At 53.0% G+C, this 19,808-nt stretch overlaps 7 protein-coding genes across 7 annotated transcripts; 5 read left to right on the forward strand and 2 right to left on the reverse strand.

Annotated features, from left to right (window-relative positions):
- Nucleotides 1-853: 853 nt before the first annotated feature.
- On the forward strand, nt 854-4,152 carry GDH1 (glutamate dehydrogenase (NADP(+)) gdh1; the record flags this gene model as incomplete). The annotated part of the gene is made up of 3 exons (XM_049352662.1): nt 854-1,197; nt 1,247-3,953; nt 4,006-4,152. The coding sequence occupies 3 exons, from the start codon at nt 854-856 to the stop codon at nt 4,150-4,152; spliced, it is 3,198 nt and encodes a 1,065-aa protein (XP_049213041.1).
- A 966-nt stretch (nt 4,153-5,118) lies between these two features.
- Nucleotides 5,119-5,742, forward strand: J4E79_003772 (uncharacterized protein; the record flags this gene model as incomplete). Its single annotated transcript, XM_049352663.1, has 3 exons — nt 5,119-5,146; nt 5,271-5,599; nt 5,662-5,742. 3 exons carry the CDS (start codon nt 5,119-5,121, stop codon nt 5,740-5,742), a joined length of 438 nt encoding a protein of 145 aa, XP_049213042.1.
- A 616-nt stretch (nt 5,743-6,358) lies between these two features.
- Nucleotides 6,359-8,010, reverse strand: J4E79_003773 (uncharacterized protein; the record flags this gene model as incomplete). Its single annotated transcript, XM_049352664.1, has 3 exons — nt 6,359-7,193; nt 7,243-7,540; nt 7,623-8,010. The coding sequence occupies 3 exons, from the start codon at nt 8,008-8,010 to the stop codon at nt 6,359-6,361; spliced, it is 1,521 nt and encodes a 506-aa protein (XP_049213043.1).
- Nucleotides 8,011-9,339: 1,329 nt separating this feature from the next.
- J4E79_003774 (uncharacterized protein) lies at nt 9,340-11,118 on the forward strand (the record flags this gene model as incomplete). Its single annotated transcript, XM_049352665.1, has 2 exons — nt 9,340-10,614; nt 10,693-11,118. 2 exons carry the CDS (start codon nt 9,340-9,342, stop codon nt 11,116-11,118), a joined length of 1,701 nt encoding a protein of 566 aa, XP_049213044.1.
- A 147-nt stretch (nt 11,119-11,265) lies between these two features.
- On the reverse strand, nt 11,266-12,835 carry J4E79_003775 (uncharacterized protein; the record flags this gene model as incomplete). The annotated part of the gene is made up of 2 exons (XM_049352666.1): nt 11,266-12,517; nt 12,573-12,835. 2 exons carry the CDS (start codon nt 12,833-12,835, stop codon nt 11,266-11,268), a joined length of 1,515 nt encoding a protein of 504 aa, XP_049213045.1.
- A 251-nt stretch (nt 12,836-13,086) lies between these two features.
- Nucleotides 13,087-14,323, forward strand: J4E79_003776 (uncharacterized protein; the record flags this gene model as incomplete). The annotated part of the gene is made up of 4 exons (XM_049352667.1): nt 13,087-13,147; nt 13,203-13,831; nt 13,981-14,014; nt 14,070-14,323. The coding sequence occupies 4 exons, from the start codon at nt 13,087-13,089 to the stop codon at nt 14,321-14,323; spliced, it is 978 nt and encodes a 325-aa protein (XP_049213046.1).
- Nucleotides 14,324-16,500: 2,177 nt separating this feature from the next.
- J4E79_003777 (uncharacterized protein) lies at nt 16,501-18,177 on the forward strand (the record flags this gene model as incomplete). Its single annotated transcript, XM_049352668.1, has 3 exons — nt 16,501-17,031; nt 17,083-17,925; nt 17,995-18,177. The coding sequence occupies 3 exons, from the start codon at nt 16,501-16,503 to the stop codon at nt 18,175-18,177; spliced, it is 1,557 nt and encodes a 518-aa protein (XP_049213047.1).
- Between the last annotated feature and the right edge of the window lie 1,631 nt (nt 18,178-19,808).

Genomic DNA, 19,808 nt, shown 5'->3' on the forward strand with positions numbered 1-19,808 from the left:
GGAGCACTGCGAGCACCGGCTTGGTGGCCCCGTTTCTAATTACGTGAAGTTTGCCCAGGTGGGCGCTGCGGTGCAGGCGCTAGCGGCTGCACATTCTGGGGAAGCTTGACTCGGCTTTCCGCGGTTGAGTTCAGGTACGCCGCTGCCGAGCCTCCAACGACCATGAGACAGGACGTGAAAGGTTATAAAGATGACGGGGCCCGCCTTCGCTGCTGGGGCACTGACCGTACCCTCTTTGCAAGCCTCATTCTTGTCTACTATTCTTACTCCCGCATCTTATCTTGATATCGGCATACCAGGGTGTTACTGTTGCACCGCCAGGTACCTCGAAGATTGCAGCGTCGTACTAGCAGGGTCGCTGTCACTCACGTCTTGACTGGCATCGGATACATTAGAGGGGTATACGGACTACTGCACATCTACCTGTACACAATCTGCCATCCCGATTCCCCAGGGCAGGATACAGAAGAGCGGTGGATCATCTGTCCAATTGCCTGTACCATCGTTATCCGAAGCGGTGATCGACGGCTGCGGCTCGTTGGTTGTACTAGAAGGTAAGCTAGCGTTCCTGCGTCATGGCAGTTACGATGCCCGAAATAGCGGTGCATCGTATTTCTCGGATGCCTTGAATCGTCGACTAACAAGCCCTTCTTTTAGTGTTTTGCGAGCTTAAGGCGTGGGAGTTTTGCCCCTCTATCATCAAGGGCCCCACTATTGCCCGATCGTCCAAACTTCGTGCGCTTTATCATCACGCCTGACGCGTCTCACCGAGCACGCAATTCAAATAGCATTGTCTCAATCGCTATAACAGCACCTCGCTGAAGACCGCGTACCCCAATTGCACACGCCCAGCATGGCTTCCACACCGATTGAAGCCGTCAATGGCCTCGCACCCCAGCACAAGCAGCTCGAGCAGCTTCTCCATACTCCAGACCGCCGACCCTCACCTCTTCCCACACATTTGAGCGCCCCGGGCTCAGGAAGTTCAACGCCTCGAACAATCCCACAGGAAGGCTCAGGCGGCTCCGGATATGTTGCACCCGTGTTCGAGGGCAAGGCCCAGCAGATGGAGGCCGTTATGGACGGCGTCGAGGAGAAGGGCTTCATGCCCCCAGAGCTGGTAGAGTCAGAAACCAAATGGTTCTACAACGAGCTGGGCATTGACGACATGTACTTTGCCACCGAGACTGTAGAAGCGTAAGCATGGCTTTCAATCTTCCCGGGACTACACTAACAGAGGTTACAGAATCATCAGCCACATCCACTCGCTCTACGCCGCAAAGGTCGCCGCATACGCCAGAGACGACAAGCGCCTCGAGATCCGGCTCGACAAGGAAGCCGCTGATCACGCCGTATACATCGATACCAGCAGACCCGGTGTGTCCGTCATTGACGGTCCTCAGTACGAGCAGCGTCTGGGCAAGAAGTACCTGGCTGTATCCAAGCCTGGCCTCGCATACCGCGTAGAGAGCTTCCGCTCGGAGAGCCCGCTGCCTGGAAGCGACGACCAGCAACTGCGATGCTACTTCGTCTACCAGTGCGACTTTGTCGACCCAAACCCCAGCGAGACAGAGACCAACATTGAGAAGATTGGTGACAAGCGTTTCCTGCAGAAGGCGACCGAAAACACAAAGGTCATCTACCAGCAAATTCTCCAAGTCGCTGTAGAGCGTACTGGTCCCGTCATTGACCATTTCGACATCGAAGGCTCAAGAGACAAGCGCCTAGTCGTCGGCTTCAAGCGCGGAAGTGCATTGGGTCTTTTCAGTGCCTTGAGCGACTTGTACCATTACTACGGCCTGACTACCTCGCGAAAGTATGTCGAGCAGTTCTCCAACGGCTACACTGTCATGTCTCTCTACTTGCGCCCGCTTCCAGGAGCTGCCGGTGCCAAGCACCCACCGATTGAAGCCTCGATCCACCAGATCACCAAGGAGGTTTCGTTGCTCTACTGTCTTCCGCAGAACAAGTTCCAGACTCTCTTTGCTACGAGCAGACTGAGTCTACAAGAGACCATCTACGCACACTGCGTCTGGGTCTTCATTACCCACTTCCTCAACCGACTTGGAAGCGAATACACTGCTCTGTCGGCTATTCTGGACCCAGAGAACAGTGTACATGCCGAGTTGCTATCTAAACTGAAGCGCCGGCTACGTGCCGAGACCTTTACCGCCGACTACATTTACGAGATCATCATGACCTACCCGGAACTGGTTCACACCTTGTATCTGCCATTTGCTAAGACTCACTACGTCCAGACTCGGGGTCAAGAGGACGACTTCCTCCCGACGCTGAGTTATCTCCGCCTCCAGGTTGATAAGGTCCAAACAGATGCGGAACTGACCGACACCATCAACAAGGCTGTTGTCAACGACCACCACGAGATGGTGATGACTGCCTTCCGCGTTTTCAACCAGTCAGTGCTGAAGACCAACTTCTACACTCCTACCAAGGTTGCCATCAGCTTCCGGCTAAACCCCAACTTCCTACCATCCACAGAATACCCTCAGCCGCTGTATGGCATGTTCCTTGTCATTGGCTCTGAGTTCCGTGGTTTCCATCTTCGCTTCCGCGACATTGCCCGTGGTGGCATCCGTATCGTCAAATCTAGGAGTCAGGAGGCATACTCCATCAACGCGCGCTCCATGTTTGACGAGAACTACAACCTCGCAAACACGCAGCAACGTAAGAACAAGGACATCCCAGAGGGTGGCTCCAAGGGTGTCGTTCTCCTTGACTTCAAGCACCAGGACAAGGCCCGGGGTGCTTTTGAGAAGTACATCGACAGTATCCTCGATCTACTCCTGCCTCCTACCAGTCCTGGTATCAAGGATCCTATTGTCGATCTCCACGGCAAGGAGGAGATCCTCTTCATGGGTCCCGACGAGAACACTGCTGATCTCGTCGACTGGGCTACTGAGCATGCCCGTGCTCGTGGTGCGCCATGGTGGAAGTCGTTCTTCACTGGAAAGAGCCCCAAGTTGGGTGGTATCCCTCACGACCGATACGGCATGACAACTCTGTCTGTCCGCGAATACGTCTTGGGTATCTACCGCAAGCTTAACCTCGACCCCAGCAAGGTCCGCAAGCTGCAGACAGGTGGCCCCGATGGTGATCTTGGCTCGAACGAGATTCTGCTCAGTAATGAGAAGTACGTTGCTATCGTTGACGGTTCCGGTGTCTTGGTCGACAACAACGGAATCAACCACGAGGAGCTGGTACGTCTAGCCAGGGAGCGCAAGATGATTAACCACTTCGATGCTTCGAAGCTTTCGTCAGAAGGCTACCGTATTCTGGTCGACGACACCAACAAGCGACTACCGAACGGAGACCTCGTGTACAACGGCACAACCTTCCGAAACACGTTCCATCTTCGCAGCGACATGCACTACGACTCCTTTGTTCCATGTGGTGGCCGACCTGAGTCCATCGATCTGTCAACCGCCAACAAGCTCATTGTCGACGGCAAGTCGGTGATCCCTTACATTGTGGAGGGTGCAAACCTGTTCATCACCCAAGACGCTAAGCTTCGCCTCGAGAAGGCTGGCTGCATTCTGTACAAGGATGCTTCAGCTAACAAGGGCGGTGTTACTTCTTCCTCGCTTGAAGTGCTTGCTTCGTTGGCATTCGACGACGAGAGCTTCCTTAAGCATATGTGCGTCGGTGAAGATGGCCAGGCACCGGAGTTCTACAACAACTACGTTCGGGAAGTGCAGAAGACTATCCAGAACAACGCGCGTCTTGAGTTCGAGGCCATCTGGAGGGAACACCAGGAGACTGGTCAGCCTCGCAGCATTCTCAGCGACACCCTCAGTACCGCGATCACAAAGCTCGATGAGGAGTTACAAAACACCGAGCTGTGGAAGGACGTTAAGTTCCGGGAGTCGATTCTTAAGGAGGCGTTGCCAAACATCCTACTCGAGAAGATCGGCCTCGATAAGATTATCAAGAGGGTAAGTTACAACCAATACTGCGCACTTGAAGCATGGACTAACAAGCATACAGGTACCCGACAACTATCTACGTGCTATCTTCGGAAGCTATCTCGCCAGCCGCTTCGTTTACGAGTACGGTGTATCAGCCAGTCAATTCTCTTTCTTCGACTTCATGAGTAAGCGCATGGCAAAGGGTAGCAACTCAGCTACTCGCTAGAAGGCTGTCATGAGTATTGGGCATGAGCGTCAGAGCTCGCACGGCGTTTGGGCAAGGGATCAAAAGTTATCTGAGGTTTAAACATATGCCCCGACCATGGACATGGGCGGCGCTTAGGGATCCCATGGAATGGGTGCTGACACGGGCGGCTATTTAGCTGTACGAACGAATGATAGATGAATAAAAGTGCTACAATTCATTAGCCTACTACAAAAATGTTCAGACACGCGTTCATGCCTGTAACCTTTTTCTCGCGGTCGTGACAGACCATCATGGTATTACGGTAGCCCCGGAGAGAGGGAGAGCGGTGTGTTGCGAAGTAGGCAGGCACACACCTCAAGCAGCAAAAGGCTGCGAATCCGACTAGACCCTTTCAAAGCCCAACAGCCTGATCAGGAAGCTCCTATATGATACGAGCTGGTTTAGCGGATCGCTCATTGGCCCAGCTGACCTTGCCATGTGTTGTTGTGATGAGACACGTCCTCCGTCTCGCTTGAGAGTTTAAAGTGCGAGCTTCCCCCGCCCGTTCTGACCTCGACCCTCCCACTTTCTACAACACCAATCCTGTCGCGTCCGCACACCACACCTGGAACACTGTCGCCGATAGCTGTAAGTAAGTCGCCTCCTTCCTTTCCTTCCGTTTCTGTATTTATGAAGCGCAAATATCTGTGCGATCGCCTGCTTTTTTGCGCTTCCACGAGCCACGTCGGCGGCATGGCAGCAGGACTTCGCGCGCGTTTTGCACAACGCGCTTTTTCTGCCTTCTTCTTGTGTACATCGTGGTCGCGTGTATCTCTTCCATGCGTTCCTACATTTCTGAAAGGATAGCTTCTTGGGAAGCTTCGCATCTCGCGCACTGCTTCCAAATTACGCGGCACGCGTACTAACCTGTCATCCAGCTTCGACTCACCACTCCACGCACTACAAAAACACTCGAAACTACTCGAAACCTTCAGACCAAGCAAGATGGCCGCTACTACACGCGCGAGAACTGGTAAGCTTTCCCCTTTCTTCCACAAGCTCGGCACACGCATACAGCCCTGCACCGCCCCAACCACGCCTCCATACGCGAACACCTCTTCCCAACCAAGTAGCAAAACACTAACCTCTTACCAAAGGCAACTCCAAGCCCCGTCTCGTCCAGCAAATCGAAAATGCAGTCGCGCCCACAAAACGCAGCACCACCACCAAAGCCAACACGTCCAAGCCCCGCACCAGCAAAGTAGCCTCTGGTCGCGTCACCAAGCCCAAAGCTGCCACGACGACTACCACTACTAAGAAGACGACTACGACTAAGCCCAAGGCCGCTGCTGCACCAAAGAAGACAACCGGCCCCAACGTCAAGACGGTCAAGAAGCCGAGGACCAAGACGGAGAAGGTTGTCGATAAGGTTGTGGGAAAGGCGGAGAAGATCATTGGTGATGTGGAGGGTAAGCCGGGAAAGAAGGTAAATCATCCCTCATTCCTTTCAATCAGAGATACGTCAGCTAATACTCCTCTTCTTCTCAGGCCGCAGGCACCGCCAAAGCACGAGGCACAGACTCGACGACCAAGCGCGCCGCACCGCGGACTCGGGGCGTAAAGGCCTAAAAAGAAGAGAAAGAAGAAGCTCTTTGTGCGTTTTGCTGTGTACAACCTGCCCGGGGCGTAGGCATCGATTAATCTGTTGTACACCCGCTTTGCTTGCGTCATGGCATGCTAGCATATCCAGCACGAAGAGGACAGGGTGTATTGGCATCGTCTCTGCTTCGCTCATTTCTGACGAGTCACGATGAGCCCGTTTCTTTTCTTTCGTTTCCTCTACTGTTGCTGTTCGGAAAGTGTATGATAAGATACCCAGGCGTTTTTGACACGACTTGTTAATTAGACAATGAGGATTGGTACTATACAATGTTTTTCAGAGACCAAGGATGATGTTGGGCTCCTGTTATGTTGAGAGATGTCATGTTTGCTTCACGATAAGACGACGTGATGCTGGCAGAAAGCTAAAGAATAGATGCAGGGATGTCTAGAAGACTTCATGGAATTAATCGGAGGGTGATATGTCTTGACGGGTATACTAGACAACGACAGTACGTCGCAAAGCAATAAGCTAAGCAGACTAAGCAGAGCAAGAGAGCGACATGCAAGTCGAAGAAACGCGAACGCTCATACATCGTCAACCTCCAATGCTTCCTGCACCTAATCCCCCATCCACACCCTCACCCTATCTGAAGACGACCTTAATCTCCTTAGCCGGCTGCAACACAATATCCGCATGCATCCCGGGATCCGCCCCACCCATCTTATTCTCCACCGTCTGAAATCTCTGGAACAATCTGACAAGCGTATACCCCATCTCGGTAAGCGCAAACTGTTGGCCAACGCAGATCCTAGGCCCGCCGTTGAACGGCACATAGGTCCACGTCTTCGGGTTCCAGTTGTCCCATCGATCAGGCGCGAAGACCGAGGGCGGAGGGAAGGAAGCAGACGTGGGTGGGTACAAGTCTTCGCGACGTTGCATGACGAGGGTTGAGTAGCCGATTGGTGTGCCGGCGAGGATGCCGATGGGTTGCGTGCCGTCGGGTCCGCCGCCTACGGGAAGCGTGGTGTCTTTGAGGGCGAGGCGGATGTTGTATGGGACGACGGGGTAGAGGCGCAGGGTTTCGTTCAGGATGTGTTGGAGGTACTTCATGTTCTTCAGGTCTTCGTAGGTGGGCTGGCGCTCTGGGCCGACTGTCTGGAGAATCTCCTGGCGTAGCTTGGCGAGTATGGTTGGGTCAATGGATAGGTGGTAGATTACCCATGTTAGGGTGCACGCGGTTGTGTCGCGGCCTGCTAGGAGGACGGAGACGAGTTGGTCGCGTAGCATGTCTCGGTCGCGTGTGTATCCTGCGATCGCGTGGAGGAACGTGTAGCCTTCGTCGTGGTTTGTCTTCTTTTCGAGTTCTTCTGGGGAGAGCGCGAGGGCTCGGTCGATGAAGGGGTTGACGAAGTCGTTGATGATCTTAATCGAGTCGTAGAAGCCCAAGTACTTGCGGGGGATAAGCCAGTTTAGAGGTCTACGTGGTGTCAGTTACAAGCTTGATGTGCTGGAGCAAGTCTACGTACCCGATTTTAGACACAAAGCTCTGTATACGCTGAGCGTTGTAGAACGCATCCGCGAAGACCGTTTGTGGCTCCTCTAGACTGCCTACACTCTGGCCCAGAAGGAAATGTGTAGCGGCATCCAACGTGTACCTGAACATCATATCAAGCGTATCAATCTCCTCACTCTCGGCGATCTTGGACATGAGGATTTGGGTGTGCTGTTCGAAGATGTCGATGTCGCTGAGGCGGTCCTTGACGAATTGCGGTCGGATCAGCTGGCGTGAGTTGTGCCATAGTTGCCCATCGGTAGTGAAGATACCTACGCGAAAGTCAGTAATCGTCCGTTTATTCGGTCTGATGCGGCGTAGTTGCCCTGGGACCCTACTCTCTGGTGTACGTACCGTTGCCCAAGAAGGTGTGCCAGTCTTTCCTGAACTGCTCTCCCTTGCCGTAGTCCTTGAATTGTGTAGCAAGAATAGCCTTGATGTTCTCGGGGTCTGCGGTCAGGACCACGCGCTCGCCAACACCAGCCTCAATTGTGTATCGCCCTGGACCGCACCACTTGTTGAACATGGCAACCCACAGCTCGTACGACTTGTCTTTCAGAGCATGGGTGACAACTTCGTATGCCATGTCAACGCCATACGGGAAGTATGTCTTTCGGACTGGCGCTCGAGCGCCCAGCTTGCGGATTCGCGCATCGGTGTTGATCTGCTGGACGAGCCTGTAGCCGATGTACAGGACAACGGCGGCGCCGAGGAGGTAGGGAGTCGAGAAATAGTTCGTCATGTCCGTGAGCTCGGTCGCGATTCGCGACTATGCGTCTAAGACGGATGGCGCTTCGCAGGGTATTAGCACCGCATATATGGTGGCATTCACATGGAAGAGAATGCGCTATGAACGCCGAGTGGACTACCGGCGGGTAATCGACCTACCCTAAAGTTCTGGGATCGACAAGAAAGCCGAGTTTTGACAGCTGCCTGGAGACGTGAAGAGCATTGGCGCCGCAATGCTAAACTTTCTTCATGGCACACGAGCTTGCTGCCTCCCGTCGTGGTGCAATCAGAGCGTCGTGTGCTCTTGGGACACCTCGGCTTGACATCTGAAAGCCCCCGTGCCGCAAGACTCGCAATTTTCGACGTAAAGGGAGCAATGCTAAGGGCTCGCGTAGCTGTCGTGCGCTCATGCGCATCCCTGATGCCCTGCAAAAGCGGGGAAGGGCGATCGAGATAGCTGGACCATGTGGGGATGGTGGTAGCATCGTGGCCGCTCGGACGAATTCTGGAAGACTTGGGGTTCCGACCACCATGCTGTTGTCATAGTGGACTGCATACAAAGCAGAAGACGGTATGTTCGTGACTGGCGAAGGTTCAGCTACTTGCTTGCGGAAAACATGCGACGCGTATACCTCCTGTCATCTTGTCGCTGATCGCCCAATTTGCCGAGTCGGCTGCATCTTCCCGTCATCATCAACCCGCGGACAACCCCAGAAGATCATGCGATGTGGAGGGCGTGGCTCAGGTGGCACATTACAGCAGCTTGGAGCCCAAGTCGGAGCTGATACAGTTTCGCTGAAGAAGAGGCTGACAGCTGAACGCCCGCACGTCATCGTACCTTTTGCTCGATCCCACGGTTTGCCCCACTTCAGGGTTAGCTCGCATTTGTCGAACTCTCCAGTCAAGGACCGCGATACTACCACAAGGTTACTACTTGCTTATCTCAGACCAAGTCTATATACTCTACTGGCATCGATATATTATCAATCGTTGCAACTGCCGGGAATACCGCAGGAGCTTACGCTTCGAGAAACCATTCGGAGCATCCGGATCGGGCCTACATAAGTATAATGCCTTGCGCCAGTTTTCGCTCTTATACATAGATCACAATCCACCCGGCTCTTCTCTCCTATTCAACGATCTTTTGATTCTTTCAATCTTGATCTGGTCTCTTTGCATCATGAAGCCTCTTACATGTACTACACTATCTATTTTCATATCCTCAGTAGCAGCCATTTGGCCTGTACCTGTCTCCCATGAATATGGCGATGCTGTTCTTTTCATCAAAGAAGATGTACCATTCTATTGGTACGAACCTGGCGCAAGAAATGTAGGCTCAATCATGGATCAGATCCCTTTTCTCTTCGGGTTCAACTCTAACCAAGCTTCATACGCACAGGACAGCAGCAGCTTGAAATTGCGCACGCAATACACGGGACCGGTACCTAGCGAAAAGTCCGAAACAGCCACGACAGAAGGCGTCACCAGCGACGACATTGTTGTTTACGCTATCAATTCTACATGGGCAACACTCTTCCAAACCAACTTTTACCCTTGGAAGTTTCACCCTAGAGACTGGGATGAGCCGTCTCCAAGCCAGTCGAATACGTCATACATCACTCGCGTCGACGTCAAAGTGCTCAAAACTGCCGACCCTAATGTCACCAAGCCACTTGCTGGGGAGGTTGACGAGTCTTACAGTCTAACCTTGACAAAAGAGGGGGTTGCAAGCATCAGCGCAAACACCAGCGTAGGGATAGCAAGAGGCTTGACAACATTCTCTCAGCTCTTCTACGCACACTCCGATCAGCAAAATGTATACACCCCCTTGGCACCCGTGCAAATCACCGACAGTCCGAAGTTCCAGCACCGCGGCATCAATCTTGATGTATCACGTAATTACTTCTCGACGGCGGACATCAAGCGACAGATCGACGCTGCCGCCTACAACAAAATGAACCGCTTCCACCTTCACGTGACCGACAGCCAGTCATGGCCGTTAGAAATACCATCTATGCCCGAACTATCCGCAAAGGGAGCATACCGACCCGATCTAGTCCTCACAGTCGACGACTTCGCAATGATACAACGCTACGCCGCGATCCAAGGCGTGGAAATGATCACCGAAATCGACATGCCAGGTCACACCTCCAGCATCCACTACAGTATGCCAGAGCTAATAGCTGCGTTTGGCATCCAGCCGGACTGGAACACATACGCCGCCTCTCCACCCTCTGGTACACTCAAACTAAATTCGCCTGCTGTCTACGATTTCCTAGAGAAGCTCTTCGATGATGTACTACCTAGAGTGTCGCCCTACTCGACGTACTTCCACACTGGTGGCGATGAAGTGAACAAGAACGCGTATTTGTTTGATGACACGGTCAAGAGCAATGATTCGGCGGTTCTGCAACCGCTCATGCAGAAGTTCGTCGATCGGAACCATGACCAGGTACGCGCCATGGGAATTACGCCTGTGGTGTGGGAAGAGATGTTGCTGGAATGGAACCTAACACTCGGTTCCGATGTACTCGTGCAATCGTGGCAGAGCGACGAAGCAGTTGCACAGATTGTGTCAAAGGGACATAAAGCCATAGTTGGGAACTACAACTACTGGGTAAGCGGAACTCTTATCTCTCCATCCTACATGCTCCTTTCTTGTAGGATCTCGCGTGTACTAACAATACCCTAACAGTACCTCGACTGCGGCAAAGGCCAATGGCTGAACTTCTACCCCTCCGTCAGCGCGAATTACTACCCCTACCAAGACTACTGCGCCCCCTTCCACAACTGGCGACTAATCTACTCGTACGATCCGTTACACGGCGTTCCTGTCGAGAACCAGCATCTCGTTATCGGCGGCGAGGCGCACATGTGGGCCGAGCAAACCGATCCCGTTAATGTCGATAGAATGATCTGGCCCCGTGCTGCGGCTGCGGCGGAGGTGTTGTGGTCGGGTGCCAAGGACGAGATGGGTCAGAACAGGAGTCAGATTGATGCAGCGCCTCGGTTGAGCGAGATGAGAGAGAGGTTGGTGGCCAAGGGGATTGGGGCCGAGCCGATTCAGATGCCGTATTGTACTATGGAAGGGAATGTATGTTCATTGGGTAATCTTGGTTAAGGTAGCATGTGGGGTGTGGAATTTTGGAGTGAGAATGGTAGTGGGTAGATATTGAGAAGGTCGAGATGCATCATACATATTCCTTTGTTTCTTTCCCCAACGCCAGGCGTTTTATATGCCCGCATGTTCTTGGTGAACGGCATATCATCAGAATTCCATGGCATCGGCGCCTTCCTCCCTTTCCCTCTTCAGCGCTGGTTTGTCCTCGTCCACTAAGCCCGCGACAAACCATCGGAAGTAGTCTACGTACGGCTTCAAGCTCGTCTTCTCCCAATCCTGTATCTTCTTATCTGTTTCTTCGCCTGACCAATCGTCGATCTCCTGGAGTAATTGCGTGACTGTTGGTACGCTCAACGGATCGAAATCCTCCACGGTCCTCGTGTCGATTGGAACACAAACACGTCCTGTTCCGGGGTGGATTACGAATGGCGACTTGAGCAAATGGTTGAGTTTCTTGGAGACTTCGGCATCGAGACGGGGGTATGTGTATTCTAGGATAATGTCTTGCTTGGCTTCGAGAAGGTCTTTGGGCGTCTTTGACAAGGCGCCAGATTTGGCTAACGCGTCAATGTCGGCCCATTTCGATGCGCTGGGGCGGGAGGGCGCAGAATCCCACTTCTTCTTTAGTGCTGCTCTGAGCGTGGGGTCTGGGATGAGGTCGAGGAGGTGCGCGGACTTTTCTTCCGCGGCCCAGGGATCTTGTTCAGCGAGGATGGAGGTCTGGAAGTGCTCTTTCAAGATAGCCAAACTGCGCTCGAGATGAGGATGTAGAGGTCGTCGCGCGTTGACCTTCTTGCCGCCCTGGTCTCCTCCTTTGAGTAGTTCGAGATAGCCGGCTACGGAGCGGCGCTTTTGGTCGTCCATCTCTCGCGCGCGCTTATCGCAGACCCAGGCGTGGGCTCCTCGACGACCGGAGTACACCCATAGGATATGTTTGAAGCCAAAGTCTTCCCGTAGAGCAACATCGATGGTCTTGATGGCCATTGTGATGAAGCCCCAGCACTTGAGACAGATGCTCGCACCCGTGCAACATGTTCTAATGTCGTCGTAATCCGTCATATCGATATCAAAGACCAGCTCTTTCATCAACGGGCGGAACGAGCTCGCTTTTCGCAGTGTTTTCCTGTCTCTCGGGTTTGTGCTGTACATGGGACCGATTTCGAAACGTGAGGGCAGCATGTTTATGCATTGCTTCCGCAGGAGATCGGCTGTTGGGAAAGATTGGTATCGTAGGTATGCGTCGTTGGGTAGGGTGAAGGCGAATTCGCGGTGTGCAAAGTCGTTGCTGGGTGTTGCAGAATGGTTGAGCCATTGGAAGAGGGGACGGAAGGGGAACAGGCGTTGGTAGAATGCGCGCATGACGTCTGGGTCGGAGAAGGAGGATTTCGATGTGATCTTGCTGTATCGGTGTCAGCAAGTGTTATGAATGCAATATGTCGGTAGGTGGGGCGTACATTGGTGCGGGTTGCGAGGCATCCTCCTGCGACGTAGGTGCTGGCGCGCTCGAAGGAAACTCTTCGTCTGAATCTTCATCGTCGAAGAGCTCCTCGAGGTTTACCTTGGACTTCTCGACCGCGGCGGCTGTGGGTGCGTCTTCCATTGCAACATCTTGCGTCTCCGGCTCGGGTTTGATAGCATCCGTTTGGGACACTGTCGCTGAAGACTCCTCTGCGGGCGTGGATTCCGGCGTAACTGAGTGCGGCATTTCGGAAGTCATGCGATTGGATTTGGAGGTATATGTTGTGAGGACGCGGATGCTGGGGGTGAAAGAGTTGGCCGACGCGTTCGCGTATAGTGGTCGCGGGCGCGTTTGGGCTGCAGGGATACCCTTGTCCGCCTTCCCTCGTTCCTTCCCCATCCGTGTAACCATCGCTCGTCATATCGCGTCAAGTCGAGCAAACATTCTCCACATCACTCAAACCTCACCTGGGCAGGGCATGACCTGCGATAGTAATCACAGTGCGGACGATGGCGGAGGAGGATACTGTGTCCGGAGAAGGGTGGATCTCAGATGATAGCAGTTTCTATGGTAAGTTTGGACACCTCAAGCTAATCTCATGAGAAGTGATTGACGGTGGATTTAGGTGACGAGGATGAAAAACAACACCAATCAAAAAAGTGTGAAAGCTTCAAGACCGGACCTTTCTGGCGCGCACATGCTAAAGACCTAAACACAATCGCGGCTGCTGCAAGAACACCAGCACCACCATCAGATGGAGCCGTGTCAGACAAGCAACCTGCGGCAAAGACTAACACCTTCGACATATCGGGTCTCGACCGGCAAGCTATGGAGCAGGAGCGATTGGCAAGACAAGGCAAGCGAAAGCGAGAGCCCTCACCTGTGCCGGCCTCGAACCTAGAACTGTTCAATCCTTTGGAAGGACAGGATGATGCGTGGCAGCTAGGCGAGCCTGTTGATGACTTTGTCAGGCGACTTCCTCCATATACAACCTCCATCTCTACATGTCCCTGGATCTGGGGTGCTAATCCGTATCGCAATCCTCGCGACAAGTCACCTTCGCCGCGTGTTCAAGACTTTATATCGCGTGGCACGGAGTTGCTTCAACAGTCGCTCCAGATCCGCCGCGACATCCAGAAAGAAGGCGCGAAGGGGCCTAGAGGCATGGTCACTAAACAGCTCCTCCAAGAGAGCAAAGCTCTACAAGAACGGATCTCTGACCTTGCAAAGGACACGCATGTTCTGTCCGGAAAGGTAAGTTCCATTAGCTGCCCGATCATTCACTTCTTCAAATCACTGACTGGTGTTAGTGGATGTTGTTCCCCAAAGCTGTGGAAGTTGCTCGGGTCTGGAAGCAAGTTGTCGCAAATGTGATCGATAATCGACTTGGCTGTACCTGCAAGGTGGCCACAGACGACGGCAAGGACGAGCGACTAAGTAAGTTTGACGTACGACAGGTAGTGCACAACTACTGACAAAATACCTTTCATAGTCTGTGTCTACACAAAGGACTTCCTGGACGCTGACGATGTACTGCGAGTACTCCATGAGCTTGAGACCATGGGTCTCATCAACGTCGGCAGGACCATTTACTACAAACCAGACGCCTACACTTATCTGGATCTCAGACGCGAGACAGCTGCAGAATATGGACTCCAAGCCAGTCTCTACAACTCACGAACTCTGTTGGCAGCTAACAAGTCATCCTCGTTCCCGCAGAAGAAGCAGTCGACGCTGAAGAAGTGAGGTTGGGTGTACATCGTTAGCTGCTACGCTGTTTGGGGACGGTTCGTCAGGCATATTCAACCAACGAAACTCTCAAAAAAGCTACAGGTGTTGCTGGCCATCTCTCATATGACAAACAATCCCAGCTTAACAATATTGGTTAAAGCGCTTTGAGCTGATCTTCCCACTTGCCTGGTCGTTCTGAATGTGGCAGCCAGTGCATGAATATTACAGATATCATTGACAGACGAACAAGTACGCGTCAGACATGCAGTTATGCCTGTCGACGCTGATCACCGAGCCGCTGTCGGACGTGGCAGCACCTCATACAAGAAAAAAACTGGACAGGTCTGCAGACTACATTAAGCCAAAACCTTGTAAAATAGGTGACCTAACGCCAACGTAGGCTCCAGGCTGTTCAGTTTTTTCCTAGGTTGGCGTGGCAGCCCGTTTGACATGCCGGCTAGGACCATTGCGTACCATGCTGAGCAACACGCCTTCAATCACCCGGGTAAACGTAAGCAAAACTTGTCTTCGGCGTTGAAGCGCAGCTGCAAGGTCTTTACCGCTACACTGAGCTGCCCGTAGGCGCACGCAGCCAATGTAGAGGCAGTTCGGCCAATCGTGCCTGCAGAGCCTGCCGGCCGCCGGAGCGAGTCGAGAGTAGCTGTCATCTTTGCGACGTCCGTCGTGTTGGCGCGCTACTGAAAATCCCAGAATCCGAGAGGCGTCGAGTTTTCGTTACTCGATAGTTACCCTGAGGACAGGGCTTCAGTGCCGTAGTTCGCCGCTTGCAATACACGACTTCGACCGACGATCACAGCATGACAGAGCATCGGAAACCTCCGAAACCACAGTGTAGCCGTCTCTTCATATCTATACACATTCTCGCAATTCGAAGTCTCAGTAAAATGTCCAGGTGAAGTCGCGCTTGCTGGGACGAGGTAGGTAGAAGAATGGCACCAGCACGACCCGGGCGCGTTCGGGTTCTCGGTTGATGATATGGCTGTCGGCCAGCCCCGAACAGTCAGGGCGTTCGCATGGGTCTAGTCTGCGGCTCGCCTCAGTCTTCGGCGCATCGTATTTCCTTTACTCGATTTCTATCGAGTAATGGGAAGGTCGTGTTGAGAGGTACGCTGGCTGACATATGCTTAGCTTCTCCGATGGAATCGGGCCTTACTCCGATGTCTTCGAACTCGCACCTTCCATGCCAACGAACAGTCCACAACAAGAGTCTGTTTCCCTCATCAATCTTTACTCAAACCGTAAAGAAAGCAGTGAATAAAATATCACAGAGGCCCTGGGTCTGAGATTCTAGAAGTATGACGCTCCGCCGTTGACCCTGCGCTAGTCTGAGGGCTCTAATCGCGCGATCTACTGTGCGCCTATCGCGTGCAGCAATACCCTTGCAGCTGCTTATCAGTAACACATGCACGTCCCCCAACACCATCCACAACGTGCAGCAACACGTTTAGGAAGTTTACCGATTCCCACGCTCTACCCAATCTTCGAGGAATCAAACTTCGAGCACTGATGACGGAGAAACAGCTCATGATGCGCGCCCAACCTAGACAGCCAAAATCTCGCATGCTCGATCTTGGAGTAGCACACTATACCAGGGCGAATAGCCTCGTATCTACACTAAATCGGCCAACGGGAGACAGGGTCGAGATGCATGGCTAAGGCGGCCGCGATAGACTACCTCCACCCTAGTTACTCGATAGAATCGAGCAACGTGTATTCCAGGGTTCGCCGATGCTCCACAGTCCCCTGACGCCATGTTAGCTGACCCAGAGTCTGGCTACAATGCCCCGAGAGGATCTTTGGGCTGGCCCATACCAACGGGTAGATAAGGGCCTGTACCCCAGGTTTTGGCGTTTTTGATAACGACTTACTGAGCGCATCTCTTCTCTCAAACGTTTTCTCTGTTTGAAAGTACTGCTCTGCCAAATTTCAGCAAGATACAAACTACTTTCCTCTTTGACATCTGTTAGGCGCAACACCAAACGTGCCTTATCAACGCTTATCTGCAGCTCACCCGGAGACGCCCACCTTCTTCCCCGCGTTTGCCGAGTTCGGGGCTTGTTGCTGTATATAGCTCTTGCTGTTAGCACGGAGCTGAGCACTTTTAAACATCTTTGCGCACTCTCTTCTTTTCCTCGTCTTCTCACAGTCGATTACATTTCCAATTTGGCATCATGGCACCCCACGCAACTACGCCTCCACCCGTTTCTCACGAGCAACCCGTCCAAGCCATCACAGTCCTTGCTTCATCAAGAGCAGTCGTTGCTGGTCGGTTGACTGAGGCTACCATCGTCGTATCAAATCTCACAGGAAAGATCACTTCCATCTTCCACTCAGTACTTCCTCCTACAGACTTCCCTGAAGGCACGCCATACACCGACTACTCGCCACACATCCTACTACCTGGCCTAGTTGATGCCCATGTCCACCTCAACGAACCTGGTCGGACAGAGTGGGAAGGTTTCTGGACTGGTACTCGGGCTGCGGCTTTCGGTGGTGTCACAACAGTCATTGACATGCCCTTGAACGCTATTCCTCCTACGACTACGGTCGAGAACCTCAAGATCAAATGCGAAGCATCACAGGGAAAGTGCTGGGTTGATGTAGGCTTCTACGGTGGCATCATCCCCGGCAACTCAGGAGACCTCAAGGCTTTAGTCAAGGAGGGTGTTCGGGGCTTCAAGGGTTTCCTGTGTGACAGTGGAGTGAGTATCTCTATCCCAGCACCCCAGCACGTGACACTAACCACTCCCCAGGTCGACGAATTCCCCGCCGTCTCATCCCTCGACATCGAAAAAGCACTCCTTGAACTCAAAGACGCAACAACAACACTAATGTTCCACGCCGAAATGATCCCACCCATCACCGACTCTGTAGGCGACGACGTCCAACAATCCCTTCCCCCACTCGCCCCCAAAGGCCCATTAACTTCGTACGACACATTTCTTCAATCCCGCCCGCCATCCTTCGAGACCTGCGCCGTAGCCGAAATCCTCTCCCTAGCCCACCTAGCCCCCGACCTGCAACTCCACATCGTGCACCTCTCGGCCATAGAAGCCATCCCCATGCTACGTAAAGCGCGCGCCGACGGCATAAAAATCACAGCCGAAACCTGTTTCCACTATCTTGCCCTCGCCTCAGAAGGTATTCAAGAAGGCGACACAAGACATAAATGCTGCCCGCCCATCCGCTCGCAATCCAACCAAGATGGCCTCTGGGAAGAACTGCTTCAAGACACAGCTGATGGCGTGATTCAAACAGTCGTCTCAGACCACTCGCCTTGCACGCCTGAGATCAAACTCCTACCTCCGCATCTAGCACCTAAGAAAACGGGGGAGAGCAGCAAGACCGAAGTCCAAGGACCAGACGGAAAAGGCGATTTCTTCAGCGCTTGGGGCGGCATCTCGAGCGTGGGCCTCGGTCTACCTATCCTGTGGACCGAAGGCACGAAGCGCAACCCCGACTTCAGCGTCGAGGAAATCGTACGCTGGTGCTGTAGGAATACGGCGAAGCAGGTTGGGCTCGAGAAGAGCAAGGGTGATATCAGTGTCGGTTTTGATGCGGATATTGTTGTGTTTGACGATGAGGCTGAGTTCTTGGTATGTGGTTCCCGATTTCTTCTTTCCTCCCTCTATTTACGGATGGGCTGTGGGCTAACGGTAATGCAGGTCGAGCCTAACACCATGCTCTTTCGCAACAAGGTCTCGCCGTATGAAAACAAGACGCTCAGAGGTGTTGTGAGGGAGACTTGGCTACGCGGTCAACGTGTCTTCTCGAGGACAGAAGGGTTTCAAGAGAAATCTGGACCGCAGGGCAAGTTGCTGCTTGAGCCGCGCAAGATGAGCGCTTAGGTCAAGGAGGGTGGGGGATTTGCTTTGGTTGTTATGAAGGGTGGGCTGCATATACATGGTTGGGACACGCTGCATAGAGCATGTGGTGTTTGACGTCTTTCCTTTCTGTCATTGCATAGATGGTGTTTTTCATTTGGGTACGAATTGCATAGAATATATTTACAGTCTGAATATGAAACTGCGTACAAAGTACGTGCTTCTGCTTGTTTCCCTCACAAGTCATGAACCAAACGCCGTGTACAGAGCACCGGGTCCTTTTGCGATAAAAGCAATGCCATGTAGTATTCCATGCCAGCTAACAAACAACAGACCGAGAACAACGCGTTTCTCGGGTACAGCATATAGTACACATCTCCCAACCCCTATGTATGCACGTCTCTGGGTCTGATACCAAGCCCCTGGAAAATGGTTTACAAGTATTTCTTGGGCGCACCACCTCGCCTCTTCTTATAAACGATATAAGCACCTGTGATCATAATCTGTACAGCGACCGCGATGAAGAAGAAGGTCATTAGGCTGGGTCCGTGGCTGCCAACAACTGTGATACCGAGTTAGCTTTACTGTCCTCTCAAAACGCACCGGATAGAGAATTGTCACTTACCATCACCCATCATACCTGGCAAACTCGACATGACGTGTCCGTGGTTCCTGTCCAGGGCGTGATGAATTTGCTGCATCATGTCCTTGTAATCCTTGTTCTCGATGTCTCGCAGTATCTGCATCGTCGTGCGCTCAACCTTTTCCATGTTGCGGATTGTGGCCGCGGCGCGGTCATCCATGGGCACAATGCGACGATGGAGTTCTTCCCAGCGCTCCATGTTCTCCTTGTGGATGAGTGTAACGGTTTCTGCGATTTCATAGACGCGGTTGTTGATGATTTGGATGCGGTTGTGGAGGTCGGCGAATTGGTCTTGTTGCGAGCGGATGTTGCCTGCTAGGACGTCTTCGAGCATCTTGGGGATGTCTTGCTGGGAGGTGGAGGAACCGTAGTTCTGCTGCCCTTGGTTCTGCTTGTGCGTCTGCTGCTCGTGGCCTTGCTGGGCGGCGAGGTTTTGCTGTTGTTGGTGTTGTTGCTGGGAGTTGATGTAGTCCTTCTTGCTTAGGTTGGGCTCTTCGCGCGTGTACGAGTTGGTGGTAGAGACGACGAACTTGTGGACTTCGAAGGAGTCGGGGTTCTCGGCGGAGGAGGCGCTTACACCGAAGTAGTAGCCTTCAGGGAGATCGACCTAGAGGGATAGTTAGTGGTGTGTATCTGAGCGCGTGGGTTTGAGAGCATACCTTGTTGGTCTTGAAGCAGGTTTCCCCGTCTACAATGACTTCTAGGAAACCCTCTGCGTGGTGCAATTTGATAGGAGTAAGCTCTCCACGGTTCCTGTATGCGTAGTCGCATCTGCCAAAGGCCAATGTGTCAGGGTCAGGGTGAGCCCTGATGTCCTTGGTCCCGTCGTTCAGGAAACCGCGAACAGAGCCGCCGTGTCCTTCATACTGGTCTATGACGAGTACCAGTCCGTCGAACTTGGGAGCCGTGTACAGACTCGCCGGTGTCTCCCGCGCTTGTGAGTCCTTGATGTACCACAACTGCAGGTTACCGCCTCCACGCTCCATGCCAGTCGCTCTGAAGTCCAACTCGG

The sequence above is a fragment of the Alternaria viburni genome, assembly GCF_023758015.1.
Source record: "Alternaria viburni strain BMP 2772 chromosome Unknown scaffold_6, whole genome shotgun sequence".
In the NCBI taxonomy this organism is placed as follows: Eukaryota; Fungi; Ascomycota; class Dothideomycetes; order Pleosporales; family Pleosporaceae; genus Alternaria; species Alternaria viburni.